Here is a 26,441-nt window from a genome sequence, read left to right as displayed (position 1 = left end):
AAGAAGAAGAACAAGAGCTGAGATTTTCACAAAGTCACATTATTTTATTCCAGTAGGTGGTAGCAAAGACTTTGAGATGTCATGGGCAGGACTCTTGTCCTTGAGATCCTTGGCTTTTCAGTGCATAGCATATGCAAGCTAAAACCATATTTGGGCATAAACAATAATTAGAAATAACATTCGTGGTATAGATACGCACTTTCATGAGATTGTGATTGGGTTTCACAGAGAGGGCTTAGATTAAGCCAGGATTAGGCCTTAGTTAAATTAGGGCATTTAAGTAACCTTTATAAATATGCTTTAGAAAAAAAAACATTACTGGTGTGCATCTTGAGACAAAACAATGGCACTGAAATATTTTAAGATATGTCAGTGCAAGTTGCTTTCATTTAAAACAGCTCAAAAATGCATTTTAGTCTGGGACTAGACTTAAGTCTTGTTTATTCTTACAGATAGGCCTAATCTTGAGCTATTTAGTATATTTCAGTATTAGTACATTGATTAATATAGGCTTAACACCTTACAATAAGGTTTCATTTGTTAACATAGAACTAACAAAGAACAATACTTCTATCATTTCTTAATCTTAATGTCATTTTCAACATTTACCAACAATACAGTTTTAAAATCAATATCTGTTGACTTTAGTTAATGCGCTAACATAAAGATTGTATTGTTATTAACTAACATTACCAATTAATAAATGCTTTTAAAACTATTTCTCATTGTTAGTTCGTGTTAGAAAGTGCATAATGTCAACAGTAAAATAAGACCACATTGTAAAGTGTAAACTGTGATTTACTGTTTCAGTATCAGCCTTTTATATTAATTCTTGCTCACTTGACCTAGACTATTTGAGACGTCAGTTAATTCAAAGCCTTTCGAATACTGTCTCATTCCATTATAAGACGCATCAAATAAAGATGCTTCAAGGCCAGGCCATCAGAAGAATACTTAAGAAATGTTCTCTTCAGCTAAGAGAAATCATCTTGACTGAAGAGCCCGTCTCTTCAGATCATAAGTGCTTCTTTCTCTATGTTAAATATTCGAAGAGATGATGCATCAACGTCATGCTGATGGGATAGCAGACACCTTTTAGAGACACCTTTCAAAAAAACAGGAAGTTTGTGGCTTTGTGCGTTCCACTCAAGTAACAGTAGATAACCAAAGCTTAGGCCTTAAATGAATTAGAAACTCAATTCGAGCCTGTATGATGTGTAATTGCTGTGACGCGGTACGCAATATCATTGAACTTCTATTTGTTTTGCTTATGCTGTGAAAAACAACTCCTATTGATTCAGGTTCTCAGAAGGAAAAGGAATAAAGTAGCCTGCTATTAGACAATCTAGTGTTTCCCGACACCTCTATCATCAGGGAATTATGGTCAAGCCGGAGAGATACTCTACAGGCACGGCAGCTTGGCTTTCCTTGAAGGAACACATCTGGTCAACACACAGTCAACGTTAATTTGATCAAGGCCAGGGAATTTTGTTCTTGTAAGCGAAAATTAACACTTCATTCCCTTCGTCGGCAGAAATTCTACACCGTGGGCTCGGGTCCGAAATGAAATTAGCTGAAAATGGTCCTGCTTTAAAGTATAATTAGCTCATTGTTAAGTAACCTTATTCATTTTCTTCCACAGAGATGATTTTGAACCTTTGGGTCAAGATAATGATGATGTTTTTGATGTTTACTGTTGAGTCTCTGTATTGAAGACTGATATGATTTTTGTTATTTCTATAATGAGTGCTACAAAAAAAAAGTCGGCATCTCATTATAAAAACGGCATGTAGAAGAATAACTGTATTGATAGCCTGTCTAAAAATCATGGCCAGCTGCAAAAGTGAGTAAAGACATTTGGAGACGTTTTAGCTCTTCGTCAGATTATTTCGCATGTTGTTCAAGAACGGTTTGACTAATCAACTTGAATTCGATAACATTTTGTCAGCATGTTCTGAAGATGATCCAAGCCAACTTTCAAGAAAATCAGATAAACAGTCTAGGAGTTTTTCTGAAAATTCATAATGGCGGAAAGATGGCTATGGTTTCACCCAAAAATGAAAATTTTGTCATCATTTTCTCACCCTCATGTTGTTCCAAACCTGTATGATTTTTAACCCAAAAGAAGAAGATATTTTAAAGAATGTTGGTATCTAAACAGTTGACGGTAGCCATTGACTTCCAGTGTGGAAATAAATACTATGGACGTCAATGGGGTCCATTAACTGAGTAAATGATGACAGAATTTTCATTTGGGTGAACTATCCCTTTATGCTGGTCTATGAGCCTGGCAAAATAATTATTATCAGGCCAGTTGGTCTCATCCCAAAAACAATCTAGAACGATCAAAATAAAGACCAGTTAGGACCAGAAAACCATCTTAAGCGGGTTTATGTTAAGTACATGTCCTACGCACAAAAGTCCTCTTTATATTAAAGTTGTGTCCTCACTTGCGTCAACTCCGTCAGGATTTTTTCTGAACAAATCATGCAATGTTATGGTCATCTTTAACTCCAAGGACCCCTTTCCTATTTCCTGCTCTTTGTGTATCTCTGTAGGACACATGCCTGAAAGTATATATATATATAAAGAATGCTAAAACTGAGGGGGGGGGGGGGGGGGGGGAACTAAATTGCTACATTGTACAACACATGGTTAAAGTTTAAAAATATTCAGTTTTCTCAACTCCGTCAGGTTTTATGTCTGATGGATTTGACAAGTGCTCACAAAACTCTTTATCTAGTGATATTATTTTTTATTTTATTTTTGCATATGGGGAATTATTCTATTGTTGTCTCATGATTTTATTGACATATTTTTCCTGATTTACATGCCTTATATACATAGCATCTTTACATCTATCACCATGAATTCAAAATTGATGATTCTTATTTGTTATGGAATAATGCAGTTCCTATTATAAATAATTAATTTGTACACATCTTTTTTTTTTTACAACCTGTCATTCACATGAGATTACAGCAATAGCAAACCCTGATATAATGGACTTCATAGAGTTTCCCACTGCTTAAGTCTTGCAGGTCAGGCACAAATAAAATGTACGTAGTTGATGCGGTTTAAAGACAGGCTACAGATCCTTTAAATATTTCTACTGAAGACCCAGAATGAGATATACTGTTTTGTAAGGAGAAAAACAAACCACTGGAAGGATTGTTGTATTAAATTAAATATTAGTTCAAAAATGTGTTTGTTGTCCTACTTTGTTGTCTTGTCAATCAGTTGCTTCAGTTGGATCAACTCAGTTTCTGTTAACTCCCTCTATTTAAAACTGTCAGATGAAGGTTTCAATTAATTTTGAAAGAAAGATTTCATTTTATTTATTGTGTTAAAATATTAAAACATCAACTGAACTACGTGGTATTATGTCTGATTTTCGAGAATATTGGTTATATATGTTTAATATTAAAAAGGAGGGTAGAGATTGAAGAAATTTAGGAACTGGATTATTCATAATCACCCTATGCAACCCAGGACATTTTTTTAGAGAATGTGTTTTTTCACTTGGCTCCTTTACTGAACACCATTATTACATAATTAAAGACTTTACACTGTTGGATGAATCAAATAAAAATAGCATTCTTTTTAATGTGTCTGATGGAGTTGACACAAATATGAAGTGAATAAATGTACATCTTTTAGAAAAAGCATATTCAGAAAAACCTGTTCCCATGGTTTATTAGCTGAGACCGGTCTACAAATGTATCAGTTTACAGTTCATATTATTAAATAATAAAAACCAACTTCTCAAACATGTTTTGTCCCTTATCTCAAGAATCAGTGATATAGGCTTTATATATATATACAGAGAGAGAGAGGTGTGTGTGTGTGTGTGTGTGTGTGTGTGTGTGTGTGTGTGTGTGTGTGTGTGTGTGTGTGTGTGTGTGTGTGTGTGTGTGTTTGTGTGTGTGTGTATAGAGATATAAATACATTTTATATATAATCATGTATATATATATATATATATATATATATATATATATATATATATTTTTTTTTTTAATGTTTTTAAAAGAAGTCACTTATGCTCACCAATGCTGTATTTATTTAATTAAAAATACAAAACAAACCCAGTAATATAGTGAAATATTATTTCAATGTAAATCAGCTGTTTTCTATGTGAATATATAGTAACGTGTAATTTATTCCTGTGATCAAAGCTGAATTTTCAGCATCATTACTCCAGTCTTCAGTGTCACATGATCCTTCAGAAATCAGTATAATATGATGATTTGATGCTCAAGAAACATTTCTTATTATTATCAATGTTGAAAACAGTTGTGTACCCTTTTTTAGGATTCTTTGATGAACAGAAAGTTAAAAACAACAGCATTTATTTGAAAAATAATCTTTTGTAACATTATAAATGTCTATACTGTCACTTTTGATCAATTTAATTCATCATTGATAAATAAAAGTATTGAATTATTTTAGTTATTTCCCCCCAAAAATAAAATAATAATTCTTACTGACCCCAAAGTTATGAACGGTAGTGTTTAATGTTACAAAAGATTATATTTCAGATAAATGCTGTTCTTTTGAACGTTCTATTCATCAAAGAATCCTGAAATAAAAATGTAAATAACTGTTTTCAACATTGATAATAATAAGAAATGTTTCTTGAGCATCAAACCATCATATTAGAATGATTTCTGAAGGATCATGTGACACTGAAGACTGGAGTAGGCCTAATGATGCTGAAAATTCAGCTTTGATCACAGGAATAAATTACACTTTACTATATATTCACATAGAAAACAGCTGATTTACATTGAAATAATATTTCACAATATTACTGGGTTCGTTTTGTATTTTTAATTAAATAAATGCAGCCTTGGTGAGCAGAAGAGACTTCTTTTAAAAACATTAAAAATCTCACCGACCCCAAACTTTTGAACGGCAGTGTACATATACATACACATACTGTATACATGTTATATATGTGTGTGTGTGTGTGTGTGTGTGTGTGTGTGTGTGTGTGTGTGTGTGTGTGTGTGTGTGTGTGTGTGTGTGTGTGTGTGTGTGTGTGTGTGTGTTCCTAGCTGCTTTCGCTGTTATGTCACTGCGCGCGTTCTGTTTTGAATGGCAACGGCTTCTTCCAATCACAGAGCAGGGTCGAGTGAGAAGGCGTTTCCGTTTCCCTCCGCTCTGCGGCCTGTTCGGTCGGTCAACTCCTGCTGCGCAGTTCCCGCTAAACGAGACGCGTCCTCTCCCCGGTGCGCAGGCGGGAGAGGCCTGAACGGAACGCGTAAACATCGGGCGTGGGACGCATGATTTTAAAGGACAGGGTGCTGCAAATGGAAGCGGATGGTTTTGTGCGCAGGCGGCGGATGACAGCGGACACATCGGGCGGCGATGCCGCGGTGGCCGGAGCTTCCGCTGGCGCGGAGATACACTGGCTCGGCGGCAGGTTCTGGGGTGTTTCGGAAAGTCTCGTTGGCACTTTGACACCTCGGTTAGCAGCAGAACCTGAGCTTCATGTTGGACATTTCTATGGCTCCCAAGAGGCCACTGATCTCTCGGAACCGGACTATGAGGGTTTGCCCCAGGGCGCCTCCACCAGCACGCACATGTTGGCAGGAGCAGTGGCAGGAATCATGGAGCATTGCCTGATGTTCCCTATTGATTGTGTTAAGGTAAATAAAGGAGAGATGAGAGTTTTATAAAGAACTTTTAGAAAATAATTAATTAACAGGACTGATGTGACCAGCAGGCCCTTGAAAGATCCAGCAAGATGGCAAGGTCGAGCTAATTTCCCCTCTGTGATCTCCTCTGTATTTTACAGACTAAATTTTACAGACTACATACTTTCAGACAGTAATTTCCCTCACGTCCTTTCTCATATTTTAGTTTTTGTACTTATAAACTTTACCACTGCACTTCACCGTCCTTGCGGTTATTACTGGTAATGCTCATTTGTAGTTCTGTAATCTCTTAAACATCTAGATCTGTCTGGACTAATCTGGTAATAACTAACTAAAGTCCCTAGTATGTAATTCCAGCAGCAACTTGCCTCTTTTTTTGTAATATGATTGCATCCTGTGGTTGGGAGTGTTTGTAGTACCTGTCTTTCTGCGAGGTGTCATTATGAAACATGAACATGAGATTAGAAGGTCACACGTGGCTCCGCTCTTAAACCACATGACCATGTTGACGCTGCTCTGGGCTAGTGCGCATGCGCATTGGTTCCGCTGTAGTTCAAATATGGTCTGTATTTAGATTTTTTTTGTCTTTTAAATCAACTCAATTTTATTTATAAATCACTTTCAAAACCATTAAAAGGGACCAAAATGCTGTCCATAAGTAGTAAATAACTCTAAAATACATAGAAACATAAAATAACATCAAAACATGACACCAAGAATATTAAACAACAAATCACTCACCGTTCTCAGACCTAATCAAACATCAAAAGCTTGATAAAATAAATAAGTATTCAAGTCCTTTTTAAATATATTTTAAGTTAAAAGTTACCATAGAGACCGTACGCAAACTAAATATAATTGTTTTTTATATGCACTACAGCAGATCTATGATATGCTCTAGTTCTATGACTAGACCTATGTCAGAATGCATAGGGCAGGGTTTAAAAGTATCGATTTGTCCATTTGAATAAATTCAGATTTTGATGATCCCATGTGAAATAGATCTTAAGTGCTGTTTTCATTTGTTAAATGTACACAACTTTGTAGCGTGCCTCCCATTCAATACATCGCAGTAAGGTCTGTTAATTTTGCAATGAAACAAAGTCTCAGCTTTCAAATTCTGTCAAATTTTCTAAAAATTTAAACAATAAATATTGTGTGGCGCTCTTTAATGTGGCGTGGCAGATCGCTGTAGAGCCTCAGTTCAAGCGGCAAACTGATCATCTCTTCCTCTTTAATACTAGTTATAGCATGAAATTAACTTGAATGAACATCAGAAGGTATGTTGAAAGAAATGGTACAGCTTATCGAAATATGTTTCATGTCTAATATAATCTCTCAGTCAGTGTCTCAATCACAGAAAGACATCAATAAAAAAAAAAAACTTGTAAACAGCATCACGTGACTTTACATTTACCTCAGAAAAGCCATTTATGTCCATAACCTACATAGTTATGGAGCTAATAACATGACAAAATGATTTGAATTTGAATTGTGTAAATTTGAATTATTTGCAAGTGTAATCTAACAAAATTGAATTTTAGGTGGTAGTTTAAATAGTTCTGAATTTGATTTTTTTTAAACGAATATTGAAGATTTGAAATTTAACAAATTTAAACGTTTTTATGGCTGAATTTTATAGACATGTATTTTCAAACAGCTAGTTTTTTTGTTCTGAATTCTTATACTGCAAATATTCAGTTTAAAAAAATTCAGATTCAAGTTTTCAAGATGAAGAAATTCGGAACTTCAAATTCAGTTTTCTAAAATTCAATCTCAAAAATTCAAACTCAAAAATTCAGATCTTACAGAAAGTAGGTCACAGGTCATCCACAGGGAAGAGTAGATGATCTCAGAAAAATCGAACAGAGCATTTTGGCCAATATATTCGCCTGCCTCTCGTCCTTACACAAGGTGTTTTTGAACCCCCAGTCAGTGGAAGCCAGAACGCAACGCCCAATATGTCAATATTCACCATTTAATGAACGCGTTTCAACTGGCTTACATCTACTAGATACTCCGACTGATGGATGATCAAATAGACATGCATTCCGCGTCATCTTGTCTTATTCGCTCTTTTTGCCCGTGATGGAGCGCGTCTCGTGGCTCTTACTAAGCGTCACCAGCCACAAGATCTCTCACTGTTTTCATCTACCAGACACTCGGATTGATACACGACAACACATCTTATCTATTATTTTATTTGCTCTTTTTGGATTGGATTGATACATGAGAGCACACAAACAGTGCAATCCTGATCTTATTTACCTATTTGACATCTTATCTTATTTTTTATTAGCTCCTTTGTCCCGTAATATGGAGCGCGTCTCATGGCGCGCCAGCCACAAGATCTCTCACGTTACAGCGCCTGATACTCTGATTGACATATTATGAAGGAGAATGTTTTTGAACACTCCATTAAGTTTTGTTTTGTATAAAGCATTTCCTTGAAGTGAATTTCGTTTTGTATAAATTGTATCTTAATTTTAATCAATGTTTGATCAACCAATTTCCTGGATTTAATAAATATAGCAGACATAGGCCTATAACAATAAAATCATGACATTTTTGCATTGCACGTTCCTCACATGCATGAGAAATATATCTAGAAAGGTAGAAATGTCTAGCCTAGTTTTAAACGAAACAATTCAAAACGAAAATAAATAGGTTACTCTCAGATTATGTAATCCGTATGAAATGAGCATTTCTAATCTCGGCGCGTTCACTACTGCGAAGATGGCGAGTCCAACTTCATCTTTGTAGCCAACACTGCCACAGAAAACACTTTATGGATGGGTGGAGGTCGTGGTTGTCACCTACACGCTCCCTAAAGAACCTATCTTCTTATTAATTACTCGATAGCTGAAGCTAAGACAATGTTGAGTTACATCAGGTAGCCTAAATTGGTTGCAGAAAATTTTCATTATTTGAAATCAGCTACCCCCACTCGAGAGTGAATACATGTAGCCTAACTACTTAAAAGGGTACTTAAACAATATTTCATAAACCACAATGTGATTTTTAAATATTCAGTTTACTCATTTGACTTTGCCATGTTCTGTGACAGACAGTTTGTTCTCCTGCACCATTCCTGGATGACAGGCTGTAAAACAGTGAGAGATCTTGTGGCAGACGCTAGTGGCTAACGCGACGAGCCACGAGACGCGCTCCATCACGGGCAAAAAGAGCGAATAAGACAAGATGACGCGGAATGCATGTCTATTTGATCATCCATCAGTCGGAGTATCTAGTAGCTGTAAGCCAGTTGAAACGCGTTCATTAAATGGTGAATATTGACATATTGGGCGTTGCGTTCTGGCTTCCACTGACTGGGGATACGATTTTGTTCAAAAGGACGAGAGGCAGGCGAATTTATTGGCCAAAATGCTCTGTTCGATTTTTCTGAGATCATCTACTCTTCCCTGTGGATGACCTGTGACCTACTTTCTGTAAGATCTGAATTTTTGAATTTGAATTTTTGAGATTGAATTTTAGAAAACTGAATTTGAAGTTCCGAATTTCTTCATCTTGAAAACTTGAATCTGAATTTTTTTAAACTGAATATTTGCAGTATAAGAATTCAGAACAAAAAACTAGCTGTTTGAAAATACATTTCTATAAAATTCAGCCATAAAAACATTTAAATTTGTTAAATTTCAAATCTTCAATATTCGTTTAAAAAAAATCAAATTCAGAACTATTTAAACTACCACCTAAAATTCAATTTTGTTAGATTACACTTGCAAATAATTCAAATTTACACAATTCAAATTCAAATCATTTTGTCATGTTATTAGCTCCATACATAGTCAGCTAGAAAAATTAAGTATAGAGAGAAGCATTTTTATAAATGTATGCATTATATATAAATTACATTTTTACTTAACCTGTTCTGAAGTATATAGCCTAATGTATGTTTGAATAAATCTGTCATGAAAACAAGTTTTTATGACAGCCACCAATTAAATGTTTATATTTCAAAAAAACTAATTTGAGTAGAAACATAATTATGTCATTAAATATATTATTCTAACATTGTTATTATACAAAAACTTGTGTAATTTTTTTTTTACTGTACCTGATGTATGGGCCTATCTACATGAATCAATATCAAATTCAATTGTACTCAGAATTGAATTGAATCAAAAGCTTGGGAATCAAAATCAAATTCAATCAAATCACGAAATGTGAGTCAATACCCAGCCCTAATTCCATACTCTAAAACCATTGTTTCCCATTGTTTTTTTGTTTTTTGTATAGCTGTTGACGTTAAATGTGGTCAATATCAGATTCCAGTGTGAAAAGATCATGGTCCTGCACTGATTGGGTGGGTCAAATCTGACTCCCATGAATTGTGATGAATGTTGATCTAGACTAGCCTGGCTAACGTCAGACCCACGTCATTTTCTCGTATTTGAGGCGTGGTTTACGAATGCCCAGAGCCATTTATTGGGTGCTACGAATGTCTATCAAATGCGCCTGTACGTAGCTCATAGCCAATCGTTTCAATTATACCAGATGAGGTATGTAGAGCGACAGAAATTAGACGAGGAAGAAGACGATGGGTCAGAGATTTATGTGTACACTATGGCGTTCAGCGACTATTGCCGGTTGTGCAAGACAAATAAGGTATGGACACACTACAGACAAACAAATATAAACAAACTGCTTCGGTGTGTCGCATAGACGTCGTCATCGTCTTGCTGCTCCCTCCCCGTTCTGTGATTGGTCCCCTCGCTGAGACGTAAATCTGGTGCATGGAATCCAGGCTGCCTAGCAGCGTGAATAAAATCACGCCGCGCACAAGGCAGCATGGGGAAACCCAGGCTAGATCTAGACTAGAGTGATGTAAAACTTGCATGAATTCTGATTTGACTGTTCAGACTGAGGTTGCATTGCAAAACATCTGACCTGTATCAGATTTAGGATCACTAAGGCCTTGTTCAGACTGTCCGTCCAAATCCGATTTTTGTGCATATCCGATTGGAATCCGATCATATTTAGCAAGTGTAAAAAAATCACACGAAATGTGATATTTACGAATCGGTTTCGAGCTACATTCATATATGGTTTGAAATCTTATTCAAATTGCATTTCTGGAAATCAGTTTCAGTCTGAGCGCTCTAATGGGATTTAGCATGGTTTGTCACTTTATTACGCCACGTAAAGCGCACACGTCAGACGTTGTTATACTGTAGTAAACATGCTGAAAGTCACTGCAGAAACAAGGTTGTGTTGTTGCAAAGTGCTGGTGCACACCCCTCCACATTGCTGCTGTTGATGTTTTTGGCGTATGCCTACTAACGCAAGGTCATTGCCGTAGAAACCAATGCATATATTCCGGAAAATGAAAGTGCGCCACGGGACATGCAAGTCAGACCCCAACAGTTTAGATACACAGTCTGGACAGTCAATAATTTAGACCAGGTAGACGAATAATCAGATTTGGACTGACTGTTTGTGAACATAGCCATATGGAAGTGGTCCAAAACCGGAATTGAAAAGATGAGATTTTATGTGGTTAGTGCCATTCACACTGTTATGGGAGAAGCAGATATAAGTCGCATATGAGCAAAAAAACTCCGATTTGCAGTCTGAACATAGCCTAAGTGAGCCTGTTAATGCACTGATCAAGATGCCTTTGCCAAACTGTAAGGAAGTTGCTTTGAGTGTTCAGCTGCTCTTGTCAGGATAATGTGAAGGGTTCTTTACAGACAAAGACACCTTTTCATGTATTTTACAGCTGTTCTCTCCTAAATTAGCCAGTCCAGATTGTGAATCTAGAAAACGCATATCCGTTTTGTACTTTTAAACGTATTTTTTTTTTAACCCTAAATATAAATATTTGCCATAGCCTACATGTTGGGCTTTTTTCCTCAAATTTCCATATGCTCAGAATGCCACAATGCTCCAACTGCCACACATTTTACAAAAATGTAAAATTATCTTCACCTCTTCATCTACCGATCAGAGATCACGTATTATGGTGCAGTCAGTTTTTAATATATCAATCTATCAAATCAAGGTCGTGCCACGTTTTTCTTGTTGGATGAATGTCTTAATTTTGAAATATGTTAAATTGGTTGTCGTATTTTCCTGTGAAATTTTTTTTGGTTTGTATCTTTGCAAAACATGTAAATTCCAAGCTGAGGTTGATTCACACCAGTATGAGTCATTGGGGAAGGTAAACGTAGAAGGACTTATACTTCAGTCAAAGTTTAAGTTTAAATCATTGAACACACAGGGTGGCACTCTGCACATTGCCTCTGTTTAGAGAAGAGAATTAAAACATTGAAGTAACTACAGCACCTGTTCAGTCCATCATTGACTTTTTTTTTAAAATAAACATAAAGAAAAACATGATTTCAGCACAAGAATCTAAAAATTATGCATTTTTTATAGAGATTATAGCACAGGCTTTTCCCAAAAAAAAAATATATTTATATTTTCAAGCGAAGATTAAATTGGTTAGTTACTTTAATTGGTACAGATCTACTTTATTTTTAAACCTATATTATGTATTCACCTTTTTTGAAAGTTGCTTTGTTTATCAAATGTGAGTTGTGAATCTAAAATATATATTTTTTATTATGCTTCACTATAAAAACATAAAATTAATTAAAAATATATATTCATTAATCACAAATGACTAAACATGTATGGAAGGGAATTCTTTTTGAAAATTGGTGTAATCTTAGTATGCTGTTTCTTAATGGAAATTAAATAATTTCCTTTGTTGTAATAAAAGATCAGTTCTCTGTTCTGCACTGTTACAGATCTAATCTCTGTACTTTAGTCTATTTTGCAATTCTGAGCATTTCAAGAGCAATCTTGGAACTTCCTGTCGGAGGTTGCAGTTCCTCACTCCCCTGTCATGAGGAACTGGTTTTAGACATGATTTACGCACATTTATTGGCAAATATAATTATTTCCCGGGCCTTTTATAATGGAAGTACTGTTTCCTTACAGGTATAATACTAACCACTGCTGCCATCTCAAATTTCACCACATTGCAGCTGCTGTTCTGAACTAATATTTTCAGCTACTCTAAATCTGACCATGTCAATACAAACATGACTTTTGTGGTAGTCTAAACTTCACAAAGTAAACCTACTAAACATGTTGTGCATTATTGGCTCCTTCCAAAATTGAGTTGTCTTCCTGTTGAAAGCCAGTGTCTCTGCTTCAGTGTTTAAGTCAGCTTCAGGCACTGATTTGCATCCATGTTTCTGATGTACATCAGGTGATACAGTAACGCTGCAGCAAAAGAGGATTAGGTTAGATTAAGTCCCTGAGTGACCTTACTGCAACAAACTTCGGTTCTGATCTACAGATCCAATGACTCAGCATTGTAATGCATTGTTTGCAAGGCTTTAGGCTATTCAATCGAATTGAATTAAACTCTGAATTGAGTTCACAAAAAAGACAAGTAAACAGTCAGTAATAAAATAAGAACAAACAAACAATTCACAAGGAGTAGCACAAATAAATAAAATAGAATAAAGATACAAATAAATTAAACAGTGTTTTTAGTTTTTTTTTCTTCAGGTAGGTCTAACAGTGGTATTGAAGTAAGAAATCTAATAAGGAATCAAAAGTAAAATACTGTATGGTCTTCCCTAAATACTAATTAAGTAACTACCTAACTAAATACATTAATCCTTGCAATTAAGGTTACAAAAGTTAGTCATTCAAGAGCAGCGCGTCATTAATGTCCATCACACAATAAAAGACAGAAAAAATCAGAGACCGCAGCAGGATTATTAGGGTGCTGTCACTTTAAGACCGAATGCACAGATCCAATATACTGTTACACATGCAATTACACAACTGTTTGCATTCACTAATGACAACTGTTTATGAGCATACTCGTCTAGACGGTCATTTTGTACATGCATTTGTGTGTATTTGACATTTAAACGCAATTTGGTACTTGCAAGCTGTTTGTGAGTCGGCTTTATGCATGTATGCTTTGACTGTGCGTAAGCGTCTGTCTCTAGGAGAGTGTGCGAGTGCTCAGTGGTTTAAACACTGGCAAGAAAATTTCTAATTGTAAACTTTAGGGTGCTTTAGTGACGATGCGACACTGCCTCGATTGTGCAAGTCACAATTCCTGTGTCAAGTGTGCAGCGTGCAGCTCGCTTATGGCGCAGACGTGAAGTGGTGATGTGAAGACATTTGCGCATTTTGAGAGAGAGAGAGAGAGAATCACTGCTCTGGTGATTCACTCACTCTGTTTGTGAACTTGCATCTCACAAAGTTTTCAAATAACTTTTTAAGTTATGTAATAAAGAAATATGAATTGTACCTCACCTTCACCATTATAATTATTTTACCCACGCCAGGCAGAGATTGAGATGGATGTCATGCCATACCTCTCACGGCAAGTGCGCGTCTTTATGCATTTGAGGCATGAGACCAGTTTATGTGATCGACCTTTATAGAGACCACCGATCAAACATCACAAAGCAATCATTGGCCAATAACGAACGGTAGCCGATCAGTTGGCGCACCCTTAGTTTGAACTATCAGACAGTTAATGCAGAGAAGCAGTTTTAGCTGCCCATAGAAAAAATGTCTCACGAGTTTTGCATCATCTGATTGGTTCTTCCAATCGGCCTTGATAGAGTCCACCAAGGGATTGTAATAACATTGAAAAACTTTTATAAATTATAGATGTATTATTTCCAGCTATTTTCGCAGATTAAATATATAATATATATTTTGTTGTAGTTTATAAAGGTATTGAAAAATATGAAAAGAAGTTGCTAAAAACTTGGCTTTTTGTTTTTGCGTGGGACAAAGAAAGTATTTTAAAAATAGTAAATTAAAAATCCACATTTCTAATATTTGTATTTATACTAATACCTTAATGTACATCCCGGGGCTTGTAAGTAAATAATTGTTCTTTGTTGCAGACACGCATGCAGAGCCTACAGCCAGAGCCAGCTGCCCGCTACCGTAACGTGATGGACGCTTTGCGGCAAATCGTGAGGACAGAGGGAATCTGGAGGCCAATCAGGGGCCTGAATGTTACAGCTGTAGGGGCGGGGCCTGCCCACGCACTTTACTTTGCCTGTTATGAAAGGTTGAAAAAGGTCCTCAGTGATATCATCCATCCAGGAGCAAACAGTCATTTGGCGAACGGTACCAGTTTTCCTGCCCATCAGCACTGCTGATTTCCTCTTACCAGCACACCCACAATTCTAGACTGTTAGTTGGCATGCATTTCTACGTAGGATGTAGTGTATGTGTTAAGTTGAGGTCTTTTTTGCTTTTTCATAAGGCCTTTTCAGATTAACTGTATTCACATATTAGATGCATTGGTAGTGTCCAAAGTTACTAAAGTAACTAAGGCACTGTGTACACCTGGTATTAAGATGCAATTTAGTTGATCGGATCACAAATGGACAACGTTAAATACAGGTGTAAAATGGGTCTAAAACTGTTTGAGCTTGCCCACTTTCAACCACTTCCAGAGGGAGCCGAAAACGCATTCAACCGGATTGCTTTCCCAGCGTAAACTCTCATGTGTTAGAACAGCCGCAGAAGACTCCGCCCACTGACCTAATGCGTAAACATTAAGGGAAGCGCGCTAGCCAGACGGCATTTAAACTTTTTTGTCATAAGACCAAAGTTTGGTTTGAAAAACATACCAAACACAATGTTATCCCACTATTCCTGATTTCTAACATGCGCTCATCGCGTTCAGCATGGATTTGCTGCTGTCAGAGCAGAATGAAAGAAGATGAACCTCTCCGTAAGTTTTTCTGTCATGTCCTTTTGAATTTGTATGAAAATTGCGTGAACTTATTTTTTCCATTAGATCGAAAGATCTGTAAAAGCCCATACATTTACCCATGTATAGACCCTCCCCTCGAAGAAATCAGGACAGAAGTGGTCGAGAGTTAACAGAAGAGACGGATTAAAACACCAGGTATAAACTGGAATGTGTCTCCCTCGACTACTTGTGATCCGTTCGACCAAAACGCATCTTAACACCAGGTGTAAACACAGCCTTAAGTTCAGCAATAGACAACATTCTGGAACTAGTTATTTTGCTGTGCCTTTGTTATTTGTGTGAATCAGATATTTCTCAAACATCTGCCCATGTCTTCTCAGCTGACCTCTTTAAAACGTCTTTAGTAGTGATGATGTCAAATACCAACCAAAAATTGTGCTCTCCGAAATCACGACAGCAGCTATATATATATATATATATATATGTATGTATATATATAGGGTCATATGGGTAGTTAATCTTTTAACATGCTATGAATAATTCATATTTTTAATTGCTTAATTTAATTTTTGTTTCAATGATTTACCATCAGGTAGAATCTTTAGTCTGACAAATCAGTGCAAATGCAATGTAAAACTTTAGGTCAAACTGATCTGAATAGTATTTCTAGTGCTCATTGCTTACCATATTAGCCAAGTAACTAATTAACGTTATTGGAATTATCTTAAAAGCTAAACCTAATGTAATGTCACTACACAAGCTAAACTGATCTGCTGTATGTCCATATAATGAAAAGTGTTAATCGTAAAGCTTAAATTATGGATAGTAATGGAACATTAGTTTATTGATAAGGGATTGATTTATATTATTGCATTTATCAAATTGTGTTGTAGTGGGTATTTAGACTTAGGGTGCTTTCACACTAGCACTTTTGATGCACACCCGACTGATGTCTGTGCTCGGTTCGTTTAGATGATGTGAACGCTGTTTTCCAAACCGTACCCGAGTGCACAAAAAGGGTAGTCTGGGGTACGGTTTGCTGTTGATATAAACGCAATTGTACTAAATCGCGGAAGTGAATCGCTATTGATGTATGATTCGATAAAACTGTTTTTTTTTTATGTGTGATCTCACTTTCCTGAAAAGCGGAATGACGCACTGCAAACAGAGAATGTACAGTGTATCTCATTTCTGCATTCTTTAGAATATTCACACTACATTCGCAGCAGTTAGACTCAAGTGGCATTATGTGCTGATGCTTTAAAAACAAGCCCATAGGTTCAAAAAACAAAATATGAAAGTGTGGTCAGCAGTGCTATGCATTTTGCCACCTTCTCGCCTTCATCGTTACCAAGCAACTGGAGTAAACCATTTCTCTTGTGATGCAAATGCATCGCAGTTTGGACCCAAATAATATAATGTGAACACAATCCATCGTGGAGGGGGGGAGTAATCAAACTCTGGTTTGGACCAGGCAATCGAACCAAGTGTGAAAGCATCCTCAGGGCCAGATTTACTAAACAGCAAATTAGCATGTGGCCGGAATCTAATAAAGGCGCCGGTGGGAGTGGAAAGTTCTGCAGGTGATCTACTGAGAGTGTGCAAATTCAGTCATGTCAGGTGCAAAATCTGTTAAAGGGTTAGTTCACCCAAAAATAAAAATAAAAACTTGTCATCAGTACTCGCCCTCATGTCGTTCCAAACCCATAAGGGCCATTACATAGTCAACGCGAGCTACGCGCTCACTTTCATAGTCTAAACAGTGGACGCAAGCAGATGCAAGCATCACGGGCGATGCGTGAAATGCAATACACCACTCACACAAAAGGGGGTAGTAGAGTTGGGTCACGTGATATTCAGATCAAAATGGCAACTGAAGAGGAGTGCATATTGCTGATTTTACATCTGCGGCAACAAAGGCAGCACAGAGATGGGCAGTGGTATGTTCGCCATTTAAACCGAAGAAGAGATCAGGATGGGCAGTTTTACTTGCAATGTCGCCCCCACCGACAATGCACAGTATTGCGTGCAACGGTGCGTCGCGTATTAAAAACTAGGACGACACATTTGGCTACGCATATGCGTCCGCAAGACAGCCTTGCGGACACGTATGCGTACCGATGCGTTGACTATATAACGGCCCTAAGACTTTCGTTCATCTTCGAAATGCAAATGAAGAAATTTTATTAAAAGATTGTAAAACTAATCTATATGAATCAAGCAGTTTAGTTGAAAATTTTCTGAAGAGAGACAATTGGTTTATATGATGAACAGAACAGATAGAATTTATGCTTTTATTCAGATTTAATTAAACCTTGATTAGTGAACATAAACAGAAGCTCAAACGTACTTGCTTGATACGTGGGAACAAACCTCATTGGTTCTTGCGGAAGCTCAAACATGATGCATAACACAAGAATGAACCTCATCGGAAGCTGAAACGTGATGCGTAACACGAGAATGAACCTCATTGGTCCTTCCACGTCAAGCGAACATGCTTGAGCTTCCGTTCACCACAACTGATGTGTGAGTTGATGAATGTTTATATGTGAATAAAAGCCTTAATTCAATCAGTTCATCATATAAAGCGATCAAGTCTCTTCAGAAAATTTGGACTTAACTGCTCAATATATATATAGGCTAGATTAGTTTTACAATCACTTTATGAACTTTTTGAAGCGTCAAATGGTAGTGGCATAGCTGTCTATGGGAGGGACAGAAATCTCTCAGATTTCATCAAAAAGATCATAATTTGTGTTCCAAAGATAAACGAAAATCTTACAGGTTGGTTTTGAACGACATGAGGGTGAGTAAATGATGATAGTTCTAATTTTTTGGATGAACTAAACATTTAATACATGCTTTTTGGGGGTGTGGTAAATAATGGTGAAAATACCAGAAAATGTACTACTGCAAACCTTAGTAAATCACATTGCATGATTCTTTTAAATACTCTGTCCATAAATTTAGTGGTCTGACATGTAAACTCCTACAAATGCATATGCTATAAGGTCAAACACAAGTATAACTGTGTCCACGCCTTTTCATCACTAATTTCTCACAGTGTGTCTTTAGTAAATACCGACAGAAGTTTTTTTTAACGGCAAAAGAGGATTTGTGCTGGCGCAAGCTGTTAGTAAATCTCGGCCTTAGACTCAACATTGCGGAGCTCATGGTAAAAGTCATTGTTTGTGTTGCTGTGTAGTCTCTCTTTTCTTTCTCTTTCCTCCAGGTCAGGGTGAAAGGGTGGTAAGTAACTGCTGGCATTTTACCGTTTACTAGTAGAACACACAGAAAAGGGATAAAAATAATTATTTGGCTTCATATTATAATTTTTTTGGGATCATGATTTGCCGAAAAAAGGCCTCATGTCCTGTATTTTGATTGTATTCTCAGAAGTAGCAGCGGCAGTTTTTGCTTTTTTACCATAAAACGGTCATGATGAGTAAAGTAACTGCCAGTATTCTGAACAAAAGACTCTTTCTCTCCTAACTCCACATTCCCCAGAGTTTATACAGTCCATCCCTAATCTCTTGGTTAAATCGTGGGGGGTATTTGGTGGCTGTTCAGGTTTTTTGAACAGTTTTTGTTTGACTGTGATCTGATCCATCTGTATATCTGACTGTTGTTTGATTCCAGTGACTGTCCACTGTGTGCATGCCCTAATTTTGGTGCTAATGTCTGAGGGTCTGTGTTACAGGGACAGCTGGATGTGTTGCCACATTGCTTCATGATGCTGCCATGAATCCAGCTGAAGGTATATTAGCTTTAATCTTCACTTTCTATTAAAACAAGTCTTTAATATATACTGCCATTCAAAAGTTTGGGTCTGTAAGATTTTATTTTCTGGTAGATATACTTTTATTCTGTAAAGATGCATTAATATTGATCAAAGGTGACACTTAAGATATTTATAATGTTACTAAATACTTATATTTCAAATAAATACTGTTCTTTTGAACTTTTATATCCATCAAAGAATCCTGAAAAATGGTTTCCACAAAAATATTAAGCAGCAAAACTGTTTTCAATATTGATTTAATTAGAGATGCACCGATGTATTGCCTGGCGAATATTTATCGGACGATTTTTTATCAATTTAAAACCATCGGCTATAACATGGAAAATGCCAATATAACAAACCAATTTTGTATTAATTAACTGTGTGAAGGCACTAAGTTGTATAATGTCTGTTGCATAATCCAACATTTTTCTCTGGGTGAAATAATGAAAGTTTTTTTCATGAAAATGTATCCTTTGCACGTGTTTTTAAGCTTTGCGAATTTAAATATTCGAGCGCAAGATAGTGTAAAAAGAGCACTCAATTCTACTCACTGCGTCGAAAGTTTTGTGTGTGCACATCCAATGCAAAAGACAAAGAATTAGCTTACTATTAACTAAATAACTAATAAAGATAAATGTATATTTAATCTTTATAATGAATAATATATTTTACATTTGATTGCTTAATTTCTGTACCTGAAAACTACTGTTAGACCTACCTGAAGAGCACTGTTTATTTCATATGCGTCTTTGTTCTGTTGCATTTATGAATTTATGTTGGCTGTTGAATGTTAAATGGATCCAATCCATGTTCAATATTATAAATTATTTTATGATGCAGCAATAAACTAGCTAGTACACCTTAATGCATGCTATTTTAAAACATGATCAAAACACTAATCTATATTTTAATGACAAAAGTTCAAATAAGAGAGCAAGTGACGAATATCGGAATCAGTCAATAGTTTGTTAAAATTGATATCAGCACAAAAAAATCTTATTACTGCATCCCTATATGTGTGTGTGTGTGTATATAATATTTCACAATATTACCGTTTTTTTTCAGATAAATGCAGCCTTAATGGGCATACTTTCAAGACACTTTCAAGAACATTTTAAATTGTTAATGACCCCAAGCTTTTGAATGGTAGTATGTTTATTGTTTTACTTTGCATCTGTATCTAGTTGAAATGGATGCTTTTTTTTACTTGTATGGGTCCTCTTAGTTTTTTTGTTGTTGTTGTTGTTTTTTATATGTTTGATTTATTTCATGTCATGGCAATAACATTTTTGGGGCACATACCATGGTAGGAGAAAAAGATAGAAAGGAGAAAGATAATTTTTGCAACCAGATGATGTAGCTGATGACTGTCCGATTCTAATTAGTAGGACTGCGGCTTATTACTATTTTATTTTATTTTGTTAAAAAACGTTTTTCTGTATTTTATAAAAAAATAAAAAATTCCACATCCTGCGCAATATTCCCCTCCAAATAATGCACAAATTGACCAGCAAACTTTAACCCCCTTGGTCTGGAAGTTAACTGTGCACTCCCAGCCAGGAGATGGCAGAAAATATCTAAATTCACTTCAAAACCTAAAAAAAAAAAACATTTCCAAAAGACATCCTTGTGAGAGCAGATTGGCCTCGCTCTAATTAACAGCTGTGCGATGTTGAAACGGTAGCATTAGCCGAAATCCCCCAATGGCCCGAGTCAGACTGCAGTGTCTGTTTCTGCACTCTTGAGGCTCAAGGTTAACCGGGCAGGTGCCAGACTAAGACCTTGCGTAGACACCTGCCCTCCTTCTCCTGGTCTGTTCCCAGCAGACCGCTTGACTGTAGGTCACACGGGAGGCTCGTTTGATCCGCTCGCGTCCGGATGAAACGGACATTTCTCCTTTGATGGGCCTTACTGTATTTCAATCATTACTTGTTCACACACTTGATTAACGTCCCCCTTCCTGTCCTCTTTTGTTTCCTGTCTGGACTGCGATGACCTCCCCTTGTTCAGTGGTGAAGCAGAGGATGCAGATGTATAACTCGCCATACCGTGGCGTCCTGGACTGTATGCGCTGCGTGTGGCAGCGGGAGGGGATGTTGGCCTTTTATCGCAGTTACACTACGCAGCTCACCATGAATGTGCCCTTCCAGGCTTTGCACTTCATGACCTACGAATACCTGCAAGAGCTGTTGAACCCCCAAAGACAATACCACCCCTCGTCCCACATGGTGTCGGGCGCGCTGGCGGGCGCAATCGCCGCCGCCGCCACAACGCCATTGGACGTTTGCAAGACGCTGCTGAACACGCAGGAGTCTCTGGCTCTCGATTCTGTCAGCCAGAGCGGAAGACACATCTCAGGCCTCGGCCATGCCTTCCGGACTGTCTACAGGCTTGGCGGCCTGCCCGCTTACTTCAAAGGCGTTCAGGCCAGGATCATATACCAGATGCCCTCAACCGCCATCAGCTGGTCCGTCTACGAGTTCTTCAAGTACATTATCACCAAACACCAGCACGAGAAGCGCCGGATCCAGAGGGAGGGAGAGAAGTAACTGGCAAGACCCTGGCATAACCAACCTGATAAGCACTCGAGCTGCAAATGGACTGATTTAATAAATGATACGCACATATAGAGTCGGAAAACTCATGTCTGTTTACTTCTTTTCATTCAGCATTTAATACTTTCCTGTATAATTCAGCTAATAATCATGACCTAAGTTTTCACTGTGACGGCTCAAAAAAAACATCTTTGTGAGTCCCACAAGAGGGCATCAGAGGCCTCTTCAGACTTGATATGCTAATGAGGGGGCGGTCCTTTAAATGTGTGGGTGGGCATCAGAGTCTCTAGACTTCTCCAATTCCTTTTTTTTTTCCATCTAAACAGTAATCAGAAGAGCGAACCTGAAACAATTTTGTTTTAATATGCCCAGCCAAAAAAACCAATGCGCACAATTGAAGGCATGTCTGTACATTCAAATTTGGATTTTAAATGTCATTTAAATCATTGTTTATGGCAGAATGTAGACCTGTACAGTAATTTATTGCCTTTTCTGGATGAATAGCACTCTGAGATAATGAAAGATATCTATGGTAGAGGTATTTTTGTAGTATTTTGGCTATGGCATTTCGTCAGCACTTGTGGGAAATGCTCCTGCAGTTGTTCCAAAGTTTTGAGGCGGAGATCACTGCCCCTCCACAACTTCTAGAAATAGTTTTGAGGTCTCTAGGGGACGCCCGCATAGATCTGAATGAGAGCTTTAGAAAGACACCCAGTCCTTTCTGGCCAGCATTAGTATTATCCAGTCAACAATGCCTTACACTTGCAGATCACATGGCCTGAGTGTCATTTCAATCAGATTATTTATCTATTGAGGTCCTTCTGAGTAATTAAATGAATATGAATTGGTTTGAGTTATTTCTTGATGGACACTAGAATGTGTTTTGGTTTGCTCTTGACTGAATTTGAGCTCTTGTTTTTGAAAGTTTCTGCTGAAACGCACCTGGCAGTTGAACGCTTATGGAGTTTTATTGACAGCAGTCTGACTGCCCCTTTCCATTTTGTTCCTCAGCTTCCAATAAATGCGCAGTGCAGGAAATTCCTTGGCATGCATAAAGCTGATGTCTGTGTGATTTCAATTATTTATCTGTAAACTCTCATTTAAGTTGGGAGTAAAATGAATGTTCTGGGTTAACATGATTTTATAAATTTTTTTGACTGGTTTGTACATAAAAAATTGCACTCACTAAATCATTCAGAAGTTTTGGGTTGGTATTATTTTTTTTATGTTTTTGAAAGAAGTCACTTATGCTCAATGAGGCTACATTTATTAGATGAAAAATACAGTAAAAAAAAAGTAATAATCTAAAATATTATTTCAAACTAAATTAATGGGTTTCTATTTAAATATTTATTCCTTTATCCACATGATCCTTCAGAAATCATTCTAATATACTGATTTGCTGCTCAAGAAACATGTATATCAAGAAGTATGTATAATGTAAAGTATATATGTAATATAAAACTGGTTAATATTAAGAAACATCCATCCACAGTGATTACAATAACACATCCACCTAGAACAGTAGTCCCTATACTGTATAGGGCAACCCTTGATTCATTTTTTGTGTGCATATTTTATACTTGTTTCATATGTGTTAACTTTCCTACTTGGATGCGCATAAGGGATTCATTACCTCCTGAAAAGCTATCCAGTATATTTAGATACATGACTTGGCCTAATTCCTGGGATTGTTGAATTCCTCTGCTGGTGTCCTCGGGAATGAAGGAGCAGCACCTCTTAAGCAGTAAGAGTTGAAAGATCTCTGTTGGTGGCAAATTCAGTGTTTGGTCTAAGATGCAGGTGCACATGTGACCTTTGACTTCAAGTTTCTGAACAATTGCCAGGGGTGTACATGGAGGAGCTCTCACTTTACCTGCATGCTAATGTCTGGACAAGAGGGTTAAATGTTTCTTTTTTTTATGAGACAACCTCTAATGTGGCGCTAAAAGTATTTGCGCTTAAACAACAGTTTTTGGGGTTTTTTTGTGTGAAGTATGAAGATGAATGAAGTCAGTTCCTCTCAAGTTTTCACGGGTGTAATTTATTTACCGGAATATCAAAAATAATCACTAACTTTTGACAATCACAAAGTATTTATATATAACCAAGAGATACAAAAAAGAGAATAGATGTATAATGTTACAAATTATCTTTATTTCAAATAAAGGCTGTTCATTATTCAAAGAATCCTGAAAAAAGTATGATGATTTTTGATTTTTCACCAAAATATTAATCACTAAAAACTATTTTCAACATTGACAATCAGAACCATTATTAATAATTGAGCACCAAATCAGAATATTATAATTATTTCTGAAGGATCATGTGACACTGAAGACTGGAGATACAGCTTTTAAATTATATGATTGTATATGTTGTTTATGGTTATAACAATATGGTATTTCGTTAATGTTTTTCCTTGAAAATGGTTAAAATCCCTTTTGGTTTGATATTTTACATATGATGCAATAATGCATTTTTTAAGTGTATATATTATTTTAAAACCTGTCACAATAATGTCCTAATTATGTAATAGGTAACAGCATGCCGCTGATGATGGGGTTAAAAAAATCCTCCCTTTTCTCTAAAGCTATGAGAGAGAGCAGATGACAGATGAAGAACCATCAGTCCCGCTCCTGAGAGCCGCAGGCTCATCTGACTGAACGTGAACCTGACTGTCAGTCTGCCAGGTGGAAGAGCCGGACTGTAATGGAGACGCACATGGATGCCACTGTGAGTTAGAACTGATTCAAATGCCCAAGGCAAGGGAAAAAGAGTCAAATGATCTCAATGCAATTTTGTATTTGGTTTCAATTCAACTGTAAACTGTAGATAATTAATCTGGATGCTCTTGCACAGTTTATTTTCTGGGACTAACCATTCGAATGTCAAGGTGGTGTTGACTTTAGTCTGCCATTTCTAAGAACTTAATGAATTTGAATACAAACCTGACATGGAAATCAGGTTTGGAGTGAACCCTTCTCTCCTTGGATGCCTCAGTGGATACACAGGTTTAACGTCAGTCATGACCTGTGGGTTCATGTACTTCAACTGACTTTATATTATCCTGTTTGCAAAAAAAAACACACACATTGCAGGACATTGAATTATTTGCTTTCGGAAAGAATCCATATCCCCTTGCTTGATATTACTTGTGAAGTTAAACATCATTGTTCTCTCTTTTAAAGTAATAAGAGGATTTAATTAGAACATTGAGGCGCATTGAAAATATATGTACAAAGTTGGATTCAAAAAAACTAAATCTGGGCGGTTTTGCTGCTGGTTCCGTTTGCAGGTGCAAGATGATATTTTTTTATACAGTCTTTATTCTATACTCCAGACGTATATCTTGTCAGGTAGACATCTGTTCAAACAGGGAGTGTTAATGAACACTCTTTGAATGTCTGAGAGTGTGTGATGGTGTGTTTCACCCCACCCTAGCTTTCGTTTATGTCTCTCCTCCCATCCGTGTCGCGGGTGGCCCGCACGAGCTTGCCCACAATGGTGCTGATGAGCTTCCTCTGCAGAGTCTGTAGGGGATTATGAGGAGGTGTTTATGGTTCCTGATCCATCCAGTGATCAGCCCTTTGCAGTTCTTTAAGGAGTCAGAGATGGTAAATGATGTATTTGTAGGGAATTAGGTGATGTTATTGTTGTTTTAGAACATGTGCCTGGGCTGATGTTTGATCAGCTGAGTCAGAGAGAGACTTGGAGTAGTTTCCTAAGTGGGAAAATGTGAGAAAGTGTGTGTTGCTTTAGTTGTTGGACTGCTGACAGACAGTGGAGTGTTTGCTTTTTCTTCGAACTCTAATAAAGAGCCCTCACGGCCTGGTAGAGGATATGTCTCATGAGACACTTGTTTGTTTGGGTTGTTCTCCATCGATTTACCACACACACATTAACATAGTTTTAATGCATTTGATGCTCAGAATTTCTGCATGCAAGATTCCGATCAATCAAACCAATGGCCCAATTGGTGTTACTAGCACCATGGTGCTTTGAGCCAAAACTGTATATACCCTTGGTCTTGATTTTTTATGCCTTTATGATTATCAAATATGAAATGATTATTTATCAGTCACTGGTTTGTCCTGCAGTGAAGATCTACGTTGTTGTATTTGTTCAGAATTGTTCAGTGATGTTGAGATCAACCTATAACTCGTGAAAAAATATCACAAAAGCAGTCATTGGCCCTGTTTATACCTGGTATCAAGATGCCTTTTGGTCGATCGGAACAAAAGTGGACAACTCTAAATACAGGTCTGGACTGCTTTCGTAGTGTAAACACTCATGGTCGAATGCGTTCGAAACAGCTGCAAAAGACTGCCTACTCTCCACCTACTGACCTAATATTCCACTGAAAGTTATAGCCTATTTATGCTTGGGTAGAAGTACAATAAAATAGCATGCCCACTTGGCATTGCCTTTTTTCCCAATCACATATACAGTCATGTGTAAAAGAAAGGACACCCTTTTTGAATTCTATGGTTTTACGTATCAGGAGGACATAATAAAAAATAATCTGGTTTTTGGCAATTTGTTGCTGCACGACAATCTGAAAAGGGCTGTACGGCCATTTCCAAATAATTTGAAGTCCATCTTTCTACAGTGAGGAAGATCATTCAAACATTCAAGACAGTTGCCAATCTTCCCAGGAGTGGACGTCCCAGTAAATTCACCCCAAGATCAGACCG

At 37.0% G+C, this 26,441-nt stretch overlaps 1 protein-coding gene across 1 annotated transcript; it reads left to right on the top strand.

Annotated features, from left to right (window-relative positions):
- The first annotated feature begins 5,124 nt into the window (after window positions 1–5,124).
- slc25a28 (solute carrier family 25 member 28) lies at window positions 5,125–22,805 on the top strand. The gene is made up of 4 exons (XM_077236403.1): window positions 5,125–5,654; window positions 14,582–14,810; window positions 19,106–19,162; window positions 21,200–22,805. Exons 1-4 carry the CDS (start codon window positions 5,289–5,291, stop codon window positions 21,736–21,738), a joined length of 1,191 nt encoding a protein of 396 aa, XP_077092518.1. The 5' UTR covers window positions 5,125–5,288; the 3' UTR covers window positions 21,739–22,805.
- The last annotated feature ends 3,636 nt before the right edge of the window (window positions 22,806–26,441 follow it).

Source organism: Siphateles boraxobius, unplaced genomic scaffold (genome assembly GCF_051911475.1).
Source record: "Siphateles boraxobius isolate OS27281-9 unplaced genomic scaffold, OSU_SipBor_1 20, whole genome shotgun sequence".
In the NCBI taxonomy this organism is placed as follows: Eukaryota; Metazoa; Chordata; class Actinopteri; order Cypriniformes; family Leuciscidae; genus Siphateles; species Siphateles boraxobius.
The sequence above is the reverse complement of the archived record's forward strand: the minus strand, read 5'-3'. Positions and strand labels throughout refer to the sequence as shown.

Coding starts and splice junctions, on each gene's coding strand:
- slc25a28 (XM_077236403.1), top strand. CDS start 5,289: ATGATTTTAAAGGACAGGGTGCTGCAAATGGAAGCGGATGGTTTTGTG. Junction 14,811..19,105: donor AAACAGTCATTTGGCGAACG/GTACCAGTTTTC, acceptor TCTGTGTTACAG/GGACAGCTGGATGTGTTGCC. Junction 19,163..21,199: donor TGCCATGAATCCAGCTGAAG/GTATATTAGCTT, acceptor CCCCTTGTTCAG/TGGTGAAGCAGAGGATGCAG.